Source organism: Dromiciops gliroides, chromosome 4 (genome assembly GCF_019393635.1).
Source record: "Dromiciops gliroides isolate mDroGli1 chromosome 4, mDroGli1.pri, whole genome shotgun sequence".
Lineage (NCBI taxonomy): Eukaryota > Metazoa > Chordata > Mammalia > Microbiotheria > Microbiotheriidae > Dromiciops > Dromiciops gliroides.
This window is the reverse complement of record NC_057864.1, coordinates 274,726,354-274,739,789: the sequence shown is the minus strand read 5'-3', so window position 1 is coordinate 274,739,789 and position 13,436 is coordinate 274,726,354. Positions and strand designations below refer to the sequence as shown.

Genomic DNA, 13,436 nt, shown 5'->3' with positions numbered 1-13,436 from the left:
TAGAATTCTCTTATAAAGGCATTCCTTCAATGTCTCATCATGGTATAAGGATGGCCTTGGGGTCTCAACTGGTTTGCTAATGCAACAAAAGTTCTTACAATTCTTAACAATGTGGAAAGGTGTCATGGATGAAACTGGTGATGGGTTCAGTGGCCCAGGAATACTGGACTTGGATTCAGGAAAACTTGAGTTCTGATCCTGTGTCATATACTTATAAGCTGAGAAGGCAAGTGTCACATAACCTCTTTCAGATCCATATTTTCTCATCCTTAAGAAGGGAAAAAATATTAAAAAAAATTTCATAGGTTTATGATGACCAAATGAGATAGCTTATTTTACAAAATTTAAAAATTCATGTAAATATTATTTTAATCATTCTTGTTATTATTAAGCATATGAAAAGTACTTTACAAAACCACAAGGGGCCATATATTTATATACTATCATTACTGTTGTGGTTGTTATTTCAACTTAAAAAGCCATTCAGTAAAATCAAAGAGGCTCTCCAAAAGGTGGGTCATAGCATTATACATACATACACACATACATACATACATACATAAAACATACATGCATACATAAAACATACATAATACATACATACATTGTGTGTTTTCAGGCATAGTAATTTATGATAATGTGATCATAGATCTTGAAATGAAAGTAAACTCAGAGGTTATCTCACCCAACTCTCTCATTTATAGATAAGTAAACTGAGGCCCAGGAGTTGTATAACTGGCCCACTGACGCAAAAGTAGTGTCAAGTTTGGAAACTCAATCCAGATGTTCTGAGTCAAAAGTCAATGTTTTTCCTACTGTATCATCTTGCTCCTAACTGTCTTAGAGACAGTATCTTTAAACAGAGGCTGTGATCCACACTGCTGAAAGGAGTGCCACACCTTAATTACAAAAGATACAGTCCAAGGATGTTTTACTTATACTTCAATTCATTAATTTATTTATATGTCAATGCTTCAAGAGCTGTGATTTCATCAATGTGGGGGCTTCCTCCAATACACAAAGCAATCTCCATCCACTCCTTTACCTGCTTTGGCTAGTGTTGCTCCCATAAGTGAAGTCAAGTAACCAAGTATGTACAACTGTGTCTCAAATTTTGAACTACTAAGATAATACACAAACTAGACTTTTCAAATGTAGATATTAATAATACAATCAATAAATCCTGGCTCATTTAGTTAGTATCTCAACTTTTTATCAAGGCTTATCAATATCACTCATATGCTACATAAGTTTATTCTTGTAATTGAGCTCATGCAAATTCTTAATAGGTCAAATATAAATCAGCTGAAATGGCTTACCTGGCGGCACCATAGTTTTCTGAATATTTGTAAATAGGCCAACACCATGAGACACAAAGGTGCCATATACGTCACCAGGAAAAAGCATGTGTGGTACATCTTGGGATAAATTTCACCTGCAATTAAAAAATGTATATATATTAAAAGTTGAAACCTACCATATTTTTACATCTTGTTAATGTCAATGTCTTAGAAGTACATACATACTATCTTTGTTCTCTTCACTGAAAATGATATGTTGCCAGAATGGAAAAAAATAACCCCCCCCATATATATATATGTATGTGTGTGTGTGTGTGTGTGTGTGTGTGTGTGTGTGTGTGTGTGTGTGTGTGTGTATATATATATATATATATATATATATATATATATTGAGAGAGATTGATAGATATGTATATACACACATATCTGGTACACATACATGTCTGTGTTTTTGATTATATATAATCCCATTTGATTATATATAATCCCATTTGGTCCTTAAAATAGTCCTCTATGGTATGAGCTACTATTATATGCTTTTTTTTTATGGGAGAACTAAGACTCAAAGAGATTAAGGGACTTCCCTGGTGTCACACAGCTAGTAAGTGTCTGAGGTAGGATTCAAAATCCATAAACCTATAAAAAAATATTTTTTTAAAAGTTAGAATTACAGTTCTCTACTAAAGGTATTTGTCCAATGTCTTACCATGGTCTAAAGATGGCCTTGGTCATTACTTAAATGGTAGTTATGCTTAATGTGGATGAGTATCACATTCTTAAAATTGCCCCAAGGCATTTTATATCAATTTTACAGGAATTATAAATGTAAAAACCAAATGCTATTTATTTTTTTTTTCAGATAATAGCAATCAACAAGTTGTGAATACCATTGATTCTGCAGCTTCTCTTCCCAGAGGCAATTGATTTTGCCTTGATTACATATGGTTATTAGAGGGGGGAAAAGTCACTGTCCAATTCTTCACTTAAAATAGGGAGTATGGCTTAGCACTTTCATTTGTGTAAACCTTTGTTTAATCTTTGGAAGAAGTAGAAATTCCATTGCAATTTTTGAATTTTGTTAATGGTGCCTTCCAGCTTAGCATATTAACTGAGACTCCTATATTGCCCTGTTATGTAATAAAGAAATGCTGTATTTAACATGGCCAACCTATTTTATTAATTATTGTTCAGGCAGGTCCATTTTCAGTCATGTTTGACTCTTTGTGACCCCATTTAGGATTTTCTTGGTAAAGATAGTGGATTAGATTGTCATTTACTTCTCTAGCTCATTTTACAGACGAGGGAACAGAGGCAAACAGGGTTAGGTGACTTGCTCAGGGTGACACAGTGAATGTGTCTGAGGTTGAATTTGAACTAATGAAGATGAGTTTTCCCGACTTCAGGCCTGGAACTCTATATGTTGCACCATATAGATGTGCTATTTTATTAATTTTATTGAAACATTCATTTTTATGTCACAGTGTTTTTCCATTAAATCCACCACTTATAAAAGATTATAGCTGATAATTTGAATAATAGCCTTTACTTATGTTTTTTTCCAAATTCATCTTTTTAGAATTAAATGTTTCCTTCATAAACAAAGTTTTCTAATAGCAATATTTGTAAATATTGCAACTGACGAAGCAAAAATCCACCAGATGGAAATTATAACTTGGCTCCGAAATTTTTGGTCTTGCTTGAATCTAGGAACCAATAGCTGTATGACCTTAGTGTGGTAAAGTGGGTGAAAAAAATGAACATGGGCAGCTAGGTGGAGCAGTGGATAAAGCACCGGCCCTGGATTCAGGAGGACCTGAGTTCAAATCTGGCCTCAGACACTTGACACTTACTAGCTGTGTGACCTTGGGCAAGTCACTTAACCCTCATTGCCCAGCAAAAAAAAAAAAATTAACATGGAATCAGAGGATCTGAGTTTTAATCTTTCAGTCTACCATTTAATACTTATGTAACCTTAGCCAAGGCATTTCACCAATCTGGGACTCAGTTTCCTCTTCTGTAAAATGAGCATCTTGAATGAATTGACTTCTGAAGTCATTTTTAGTCAGATACATATGATTCTGACTAATTTTATCTGTCAGGTCATGGTCTATGTTTTCTTACTGATAAAATGAGGCTATTGAATTAGATAAATGCATCATAATTGCTTGTGTGTATGAATAGGTCGTGTGATTCAGTGAGCAGTAAAGACTTGAACAATAAAATTTTCACAAAATGTTAAGTAATTCTCCCCAAATCCCTCCCTACTTTTAGTCTCTGTCATAGTTGGCCTTTCATAATGTACGCAATGGAAAAAGATCCATTATTTGGCTGCTATTAAGGAAGAAGGCTGCGACTACATTATTGATTTTAATGAAAGAAATGCCAATAGTTTAATGTTTCATTCATCTCCCATCCCTTGTCTCCAAACTTCACCTCACTGTTGTTGTGTGTATATGTAAACCAGATTATAAGATCTATTTCCCTAATGACGTTTGTATGTATGTATTTATTTATTTAGTTGGATGTGTGTGTGTGTGTGTGTGTGTGTGTGTGTGTGTGTGTGTGTGTGTAGGTTGATTGGTTTATTTATTTATTTCTGTGTAAGTGTGACAGGGGAGAAAAGCAAACATATACTTCTTGGAAGATGAGAAAGTGGTTAGAATACTTTTTTTTTTTAACTCATTCTTGTATAGGTGGCAGTCACCCAGCTCATCATTCCCTTGCTGAGATCCAGGCATCTTTCTAGTTTATTCTATAAAATATTTCAGTTCTGGGGGGAAAAGCTGTAGGAGTCAGGCAGCTGAGATAGAGAGGGCAGAGGCCAGGAGAAAACAGCCTTTCTCTTTGAAGTGCGACAGCCTGAGAAACATTTGGTGGGCTGATTTCAAAGAAACTCTACAGTGACCTGGGCACTCCCCAAGCACCTAAGCAGCTTTCAACTTTTATATGTCTAGGGGAGGGTCATAGGTGAGCTTTTCACATAAAAATAAAGCTTTGAAGTAGAGACCTCTGAGGCCCTAATGTCTATATCAGCCTTAAAAAGACGGAAAGGAAGGAGGTGCGTGTGATTAGGCTTTTATGGCCATAGTCACCAAAATGTTTATAGAATTCAAAATTATTCAACATAATGCACAGACATTTCACTCCAGGATCAAGATGATTATGAAAAGTTGAAATGATGGGAATTAAATAATTGGCTGTTGAGTCCATTTACATGAGGGTATCTTAAAAGAGATTTATTATAATAGCAATTGATTGTATAGAAAAAAAAATAACTGCATAGCCAAGGTTAAAAGGCTAGATAGGCAGTGAAATGATTATCTGATGTTTAGGGACCACCCTGACTAGAAAACAAGGGTAGGGAACTACATGTTAATATGCAAATAGGTGAAGAATTTTTTTTTTTACTTCTGTGATCAACTGATTGGAACGTGGGAATATGAACCCCATCCTATCATCCCAATGACAGTCAGTAAATGGGTATCATCTCCAATTCAATAATACTTACACTTTATCCATTCCCACCCCCACCCCAACATTTTCCCACAACAGTTCCTCCTAGTTCAGTGGCAAGCTTTCAACCCTCCCCCTTTTTCACAGTCATTGGGTCACTCCCAAACACAATCTAACCTCAATGTCAGTCTAAATATAAATTCCCACACTCATTGGAATAGCCATTCAGGTACTCTTGAGAAATTGTCCCCCAACCAGCAGCACCCCTCTTATGTCTACTGGGCAGTGACTGGTAAGAGTCCTGTCCCACACTTTACTTTGTTCACTTTGTTTGTTTTTGATACAATCAAGGGAATAACATAAAATGAAGGCATGTAGATGGGTTGTGATCTATTCTAGATCCTATATCCTGCCCCATCCCCCTTCTGCCAACTCACCTCTCTTCTGTCCCCTATTTCTGTTTAGAGCAACATCGTCACTCCTGTCACAGAGGTTTATAAACTTGGTCTCATCCTCTTTTTATTCATTCTCCATCACCCTCCAATTCCCAAACATTTGTCAGATCTCATCATTTCAATCTCCACATCATCTTCTATGTATTCCCCTGCCCCTTCTCTTCACTCATATAGCCATCACCCTAGGTGAGTTCTTTATCACCTCTCACTTGAATTGTTGTAGTGATCTCATAGTTGATCTCCCTTCCTCACTCTAAAATTCCAAACTCCACACACTGGACAAAGTGATTTTACTAAAATTTGACCATGTTGGTGTATAATGACTTTACTGGCCTCTATGCCCTGCGGTACCCCAGCACTGTCATCTTAATTACAGTGTAACCAAAGTATGTTTGAGAATTGGGATCCAATCCACCACACTACTGTTAGGACTTTTTCATGTCCTTTCCACGTGCCCTTCAGGTTAATTTAAGTATTGCCTTTTGCTATTACAGAAGGGGCTCCCTGTGAGAAGGGAGGCACTTTTATGTTTTTATTTGTATCTAGAACTTAGAATAGTGATTAGCACATTTTAAGTGCTGAAAAATGTGTTTTCCTTTATTGAATAGACAGTGCTGTCAAAAATGAAAACATTTTAAAAGTCTTTCAATTTATTTAACTTGAATATCAACCTAGCCACGAGGTTGTAAAGCAGGTAAACAATCAATACTGTAATAACATGTTGTGTTTATTTTTAAAATCAATATAAAATATATAAGTGAGGTACTTGTCTGTGGTATAGATTCATGGTTTCAGTAACAGAAATCACATTTTGGGAAGGATACATTGGTTTGATTTAAGTCAGATAAGTAAACCTTGAACAACTAAAATCTATAATGTTCAGTAAAAACCATAATTCAATACTTAAAACATTTGCACTGTTATTTGCTGAAAATGTCTTTGTTGATGCTTGAATTTATACAATATAAATGTTCAAATATATAATTTGGAAAGACCACTGAGAGTTTATAGGTTTGTAGAAACTTAATTGAATCTTTAAAACTAATTTTGTGTTTTCTTAAAATTTTTGTTTAAACTCCTCTCAACACACATTAAAGTTACATGCTTTTCTCAGCTATACTCTAGGGGTAGTTTTTACAGGTTACTGAAGTGACTATGAGAAAGTTACTTTCAGAGATACTGAAACATTCATAAATTCTGTTGAATAACTAAGGTCTTATTTAGTACTTACTGCTTACTATAGTATGGGCAGCTAGGTAACACAATGGATAGAGCACTGGACTTGGAATCATAAAGAATCATCTTCCTATGTTCAAATGTGACTTCAAATATTTAGTAGGTGTGTGACTCTGGGCAAGTCACTTAACCTTGTCTGCCTCAGTTCCTCATTTATAAAATGAGATGGAGAAGGAAATGGCGAATCTTTACCATGAAAACCCCAAATTAGGGTCACAAAAAGTCAGACATGAGTGAAACAACTGAATAGCAACAGCAATAGATAATTATGATGAACCAAGCAAGATCTTTGAGGGCAGATGGCTGAAAATTTGAAGTCTTCCTCTATCTGACAAGTCAGAAATGAACTTTCCTTCCTCTTTACCCTTGCACTTAGCACTAGATATCTGTCTTGTGCTCTAACAGACTATAATGTGATATATTTATTCTACAGTTACATTTTTAATACTCATATCATACCGCTCCTACTAAATTGTAAGTTCATTGAGATAAGAGATCAATCATGTCCTATGCCAGTAGGCTATAAACTCTAATGGAGAGACCATTGCTCTTGAATTCAAAAGTCTTAGATTTAAGTCTCATCCCTGATCTTTGTTACCCATGAGACTGGACAAATCAGTCTCTGAGCCTACACTTCCTACTTTTTCATAAGCTCATATAATCATAGCTCTCTAGCTGGATGGGACCTTAGAATCCAAACAGTCCATTCCCCTCATTTCATAATGAGGCAACTGAGGCCCCTCAGAAGTGAAAAGCATTGCCCAAGGTCACACAAACAGTGAGTGTCAGAGTAGGGATTTGAACTTGATTCTCAGACTCTAAGGCAAGTAATTGTTTTTTGCATTTTACCACAATACCAGCTATTAAGAGGAGCCAATGATATTAATATTTATATGTGCTTTTTTCACAGCAATGTTATAATGATCGAGTGATATGATATCCATCAAACTCTAGTATCTGCCACATATCACATAGTAGGTACTTAATAAATGCTTGTTTCTTTCCTCTACCCCACCCCAGACCCTGTGAGGGCAGGGACAATATCTTATTTAAATTTGTATCTTCCCCAACTATTGACAGTACTCTGCACTCATTGGTTCCTTAATACATGTTTGTTGAGTAGAATCAAATGCTCATCAATGCTTAGCATAATCTGTGACATGTGGTAGACTTTTATCAAGTGCTTTTTGAGTGAATGAATGTTGAATTACATAACAAAGTGTATACATACCCATAAGATTTGACAACTATATGAAACTATATGACAATTTACTACTGTTCTAGTTTACAATCAATCAATAGATATTTATAGATTCCCCTAATATGGGTGACACACTGTGTTGGAAGCATAAAGAAATATCTGATAAGAACAATGAGAATATCCTGGAATAAAATCATTAATAGGGTCCTGTGAAACATTCTCAATAAACAATTGGATTTAATATTTGAAAAGCCCATTTTACAACTGGTCTTAAATTTGATTTTGTAGAAGATCCATTTAGCTTTATATTATTTTAATTCTTGTTTTTATAAGCAGCTAAAGTAATTATGGGCGATTATATAATCACTTTCAAACCATTTTCCTAAATGACTTCGGCAGCCTGGGTGTGTATTTGTATGCATCTCACAATAATTGCTTTCCATAATATCCATGCTAGGGCTAGATAATCAAACTCTCAAACTGGAAATTAGTTTATACATTTGCATCTACTGGTCAAAGGTAATTAGAAAATAATGTGGTTGCAGACTTAATCTGAAAACTGCACACTCACAGGTATTGGCTAGATTCCACAGCTTTGTGATGTGTGTTAATGGGGGTTAAAACTCCTTACGTTTCCTAGGAGAGCCTGAATCATTTGAAGTTTACAAAAAAACACCAAACCAAACCAAAACAACAAAACAACAACATCCCTCACATAAATAAAATTTAATGAGCAGCAGATTTTAGAACTTAAAGCTGATATTTGTAAAAATAACAGGTGTTCCTTTTATCTGCTTGCTAAACATTTCAGCTAAGATGAAAATAAAATAAGCAAAACAAAGCCATAGAGAAGCAGGTTAGCATAGTAGACAGAACTCTTTGGAATTGGGAAAACCTAGCTATTAACAGGTAACATGCTAACTCTGTGACACTGGGCAAACTCATTTAACTTGTTAGTGTTCTTGAGAACCCTTCTAGACTATCGGTTCAGGAGAAGTTGTCTTCTTGTCTTGGTAGATGAAACTCCTTACCTAGAAGCTCCCTATACTAATCAAATCACAGGAAAATTCCCTATCCCCCTGAAGCTCTTGGGCATTTTGAAAAATAAGGCTTAATCTTTTAATAAAATTACAAACTTCTATGCTTGCTAAATTGAAGCTTTCTGCTTTCACTACAAAAGAATAAAATATCTGTTTTATATGTCCATGCTCTACCATGGCTCAATCTACCTCTTTCCTTTCTTAGTAAGCTACTTCTACAAATTCTCCATATCTACCCATTACCTGTCACTCTGTCATTCCTGACTTCTCCATACTGAAGCTTTTCCAAGACTCTACCTTCATGGAATCACAGAGCTGAAAAGAATCTTAGAAAGCACAGCCCTCTCTTTTTTGTGTAGGTTTTTGCCAAGGTTACATGTCTTACTTTAAAGATGAGACCTATCTCATGGACTCCTAATGGGGTTATATGTATCACAGATAGAGACCTAAAGAAAAGGAGGAATTGTAAGGGCAGGGAGAAGTTTTGAAATAGGCTTCATGTGGTTATTTGAAAAGATAAAATTATATTGAAACATAGTAACACAATGAATATTACTTGCAGAGAAATAATCATTACTCTCAGCACTTTCTATTCATTTCATTTTGTTCTCTATATTTAAGATGTGTGTATGAGTATGCATATACACATGTGTACAGGGTGACAATGCATAGAAAACAATCAAATAATTATAACATTAGAAATAAGAAGAAATTTTAGGGATATTTAATTTGAAAATAATTCTGTTTAATAATGGTGGTTCACATCTATATGTCTCTTTATAAAACACTTTCTTCCCTCAACCCTGTTCGATAGAGTGTATAAATTATCATTATCTTCTTTTTTCAAGTGAGCCTCAGAGAGATTAAAAGATTTGCCAAGGGTCACATGGCTGGTAAGTGGACAGGTTGGAATATGAAATCAGCAGATCCTCTTCTCCCACAACAAGACCAATATTATCTCAGCATTATTGAATCCTTCCTCTTTACCTTAGACAAGCACCTTCTGAGTAGGGTTTGTTTTATTCTTTGTGCCTGGATCCCCACTGCCTAGCACAATATCTGGCACAGACAAGGCGCTAGTCACTATTAACTGATTGGTTGAAAATAGACTATGGAATATCTATTTCCCTAGCTCTTTTAAAGGCATCCTACTTCACCTCAATCCCTTTTAAATTCAATTTTATTGGAACGATTCTTACATTGTCAGTGATTTGTAACTTATTCCTGACATTTGAGGTATAATTAGTTCTGCCCAACTTGTTGTTCTCTCTAAATTTAAAGAGTGGGTTCTCAATCCTAGATCCAAGCATTTGATACAACCACTAAATATAACCATACCCAAGAGTAACACTTGACAAGTACCACTTACTATGTTGCCTACTTTGGCCAAAGCTTTTGGGTATTACCATGAAGCAATATCTTTCTAATAAATGCATGACATCTTTCTAAAATAGTCCATTGCAGTAATTAGCCATAAGAAGCCAAGTTCTTTCCTTAATGAAAGTGTGGCCATAAAATGTACCTCTTTTTAAAAGAGGAAGAGAGAATGGAAAGCACGTTTGTAGTCTGTGCCGAAAAGCAGTGCTCTCCTCATTGGACTGTCACTAATGGGCCCTGATCACGCTCTCTAATGTCATGGTAACTAACACTCTCCTTCTTATTGTCTAATGCACACAATCTGCTGCTGGCATGAGGCCCAGGGTTTATGCCAGGACAGAGCCCTCCTGGAAGTATTAGTTTAGGTCTTTATAAGAAGAATTCTAATGTCTCTGAGGATGGGAATGCATTCCAAATGGAATATAGAGTCCTATATATGCCAAACATTTATTAAGTGCCTACTATGTGCAATATACCAGGAAATGAAAGAAATTGCTTTAAAATTCTGCTGGTTAACATTTAAACAACATGAACATATCCATGAAGAGTGAATACAACTAACCTTACTAGGATACTGTTTCTTCACTCTCTTTTTTATTAGCAATGGAAATAAGACTGATAAGTGATTTGGCCCAGAATACAAGTAGAGATTGTATACCAGCTGTACCCTTAAAAACAATTGCAATTTTGTGAATTTTGTAAATTCAGTCATATTTTAAGTCCACTAATAGTGTTTGCAATTTGAATACTTCTGTAAAGTGAATAATGCTATTTTGAAGCACATGACCATAAGGATATAAGATTTCTGAAGTATGCTTAACATACATACATACATATACTACATACACAGTACACACACACACACATATATGTGTATGTATGTATGTGTATATATGTATATGAGTGTGTGTATATATATACATATACATATATATATATATACACACTCATATACATATATTGTATGTGTATACTTTATAACCAACTTGTGTTCAGATTGCGGTATTCTCCAACCTTCCACTTTTTGCTTAATCTTTAAGAGGAGGACCAATTTATTCCTTGAGGACGATAAGGAGATAATAATATATGATGAAACCTTTTTTTCTCAGAAAGTTCACTCCACTCCTGGAACGTCTAGTTACATTTGGAGTTCTCTCTCTCTCTCTCTCTCTCTCTCTCTCTCTCTCTCTCTCTCTCTCTCTCTCTCTCTCTCCTTCCCTCCCTCCCTCTCTTTCTCTCTCATTGGTTAGTTCCTCCTAGAAGTTCCATTTTAAAGAGAGGACTGAGGCCAGCCGTATCTTATCTCCTCCCTCTGCTCCGTTTTCAGCTGTCTTTTATGTATTGTCTTGCCCTATTGAAATGGCTACTTCTTGAAGGAAAGGAAGGCTTTTCTTTTTGGGGTGTTTTAGTATTCTCAGTGTTTAGCACATTGCTTGGCACATGATGTTTAATAACTGTTTATCAATTTGACTATCTTAAATGTCATAAAGACTATATAAGTAACTTTGATCCACTATTTCATAGATTTAATAAAATATTGGATCTTGAAGGGTGTCACCAATTCAATCAAGAATTATTTATTAAACACACCCTGTATCTCAGGCACCTTGTTAAACGCTGGAGATATGAACACAAAGACACATTTTCAAAGAGCAACTAGTCCAGAAGTGTCAAATATGCTTCAAATAGATCTCATGTTATCCACAACATTCCCAAGAAAATGTAATTAGATTTGTTGTTATTCAGTCATTTCAGACACATCTGACTCTTTGTGACCCCATTGGGGGTTTTCCTGGAAAAGATAATGGAATAGTTTGCCATTTCCATGAGGAAACTGAGCAAACAGAGTTAAGTGCCATGCCCAGGATTACCCAGCTAGTAAGTGTCTGAAGTCAGATTTGAACTCAGGAACCTGAGTCTTCCTGACTCAAATGTGCCACCTAGCTGTGCAATGGAGAAATACATAATACCATAAAACATATAATAATACATTTTAAAATTATGTTATTATGAGGCCCACAGGGGTCCATATGTGTGGTATAGCATCTTTGGTTTCTATTTGAGTTTGATACCACGGATCTAGTCCATCCTCATCATCTTACAAATAAAGAAACTAATGCCCATGGAAGGGAAGTGATTTAACCAAGCAAAAAAAAACCCTCCCTATTAATTAGTGAATCCAAAGGTAGAATGGACTTCTCAAAATGTAGTAGATTCATTTCATTAAATAGTTTTGTTTGTTTTGCAGGGCAATAAGGGTTAAGTGACTTGCCCAGTGTCACACAGCTAGTAAGGAACAAGTGTCTGAGGCCAGATTTGAACTCAGGTCTTCCTGAATCCAGGACCAGTGCTTTATCCACTGCACTACCTAGCTTCCCCTCATTAAATAGTTTTAAGAAGAAGTTATATGCCTATTTTTGGCTGTGTTATAGAGGACACTTTTGGGGGTAAAGGTTATATTAGATAATGACTGAGATCCATCTCAACTCTTCAGTTCTGTGTTTAGTGACAAAACCTGGATTAAAACTCAGGTCTCCCAACTTCCAGTCCGAGGATGCCACCATTCTACCACACCGTCTTAGGTCATGGATCATAGAATCATAAGGTCATCATTTTACTGCTGGAAGGGAATGTAAAGGTGACTTGGTTAATGTCATGCAGGTAATAATCAAAGAGCTTAGATTCAAACCCAGGTCCTCTGATTACAAGGACTTTTGCTATTGTGTTATGTTCTGATTCTCAAGACTGAACTGTGGATTAATTTTTTAAAACAATTATATGAGCTAAAAACATAAACTAAGCCATGTGTCCCTATAATGTCTAGGGGTCACAGAAAGATATGAAATTTGCCTAAAGGTACTGAGTTCTTATGAGGTCTAGGATTAGGGAAATGCCAACGAAAAAGAGCCAGATGTGTTTTACAGTTGGCATGCCAGTACCCCCAGTTTGTGGGTAATAACATACTTACCACCCCAACGTTCATCACACACTGTAAACAGAGTGGTTTTATTGGCTAAATCTGGGAGCACGTTGCTGCATTCCATGACAATCGCCTGAGGAATCATTATGATGCATGATACGATCCAGATAATTACAATGCTGTTCCTTGCCCGCTTGGCAGTGCTCTTAAACATCAAAGGGTGACAAATGGCATACCATCGATCCAAGGCTATGCAGCTCAGTGTTAGCACAGACACAGAGACTGACACAGTCTAAGAAGAAGGAAAGAAAAAAAAAAGTATGAGAATCACCATTTTAAAAGTGGAAAATACTTTAAGTTTTTGACCCAGTGAGACAGTTAGTCTGATAACCAGACTGTCAAGGATGGTAAATGAAATTTTTCTCAAGAAATATCTCCTCAAATTACTGTGGG

At 35.8% G+C, this 13,436-nt stretch overlaps 1 protein-coding gene across 1 annotated transcript in view; it reads right to left on the bottom strand.

The window, feature by feature from the left end:
• The window catches only part of HCRTR2 (hypocretin receptor 2), a 156,555-nt gene that overhangs the window by 27,924 nt on the left and 115,195 nt on the right, over window positions 1-13,436 (bottom strand). Inside the window, exons 3-4 of the mRNA XM_044004850.1 lie at window positions 13,032-13,275; window positions 1,320-1,435 (exon numbers count right to left, since the gene is read on the bottom strand). Of these exons, the coding sequence (XP_043860785.1) occupies window positions 1,320-1,435; window positions 13,032-13,275 (360 nt within the window). The remainder of the gene's footprint in view (window positions 1-1,319; window positions 1,436-13,031; window positions 13,276-13,436) is intronic.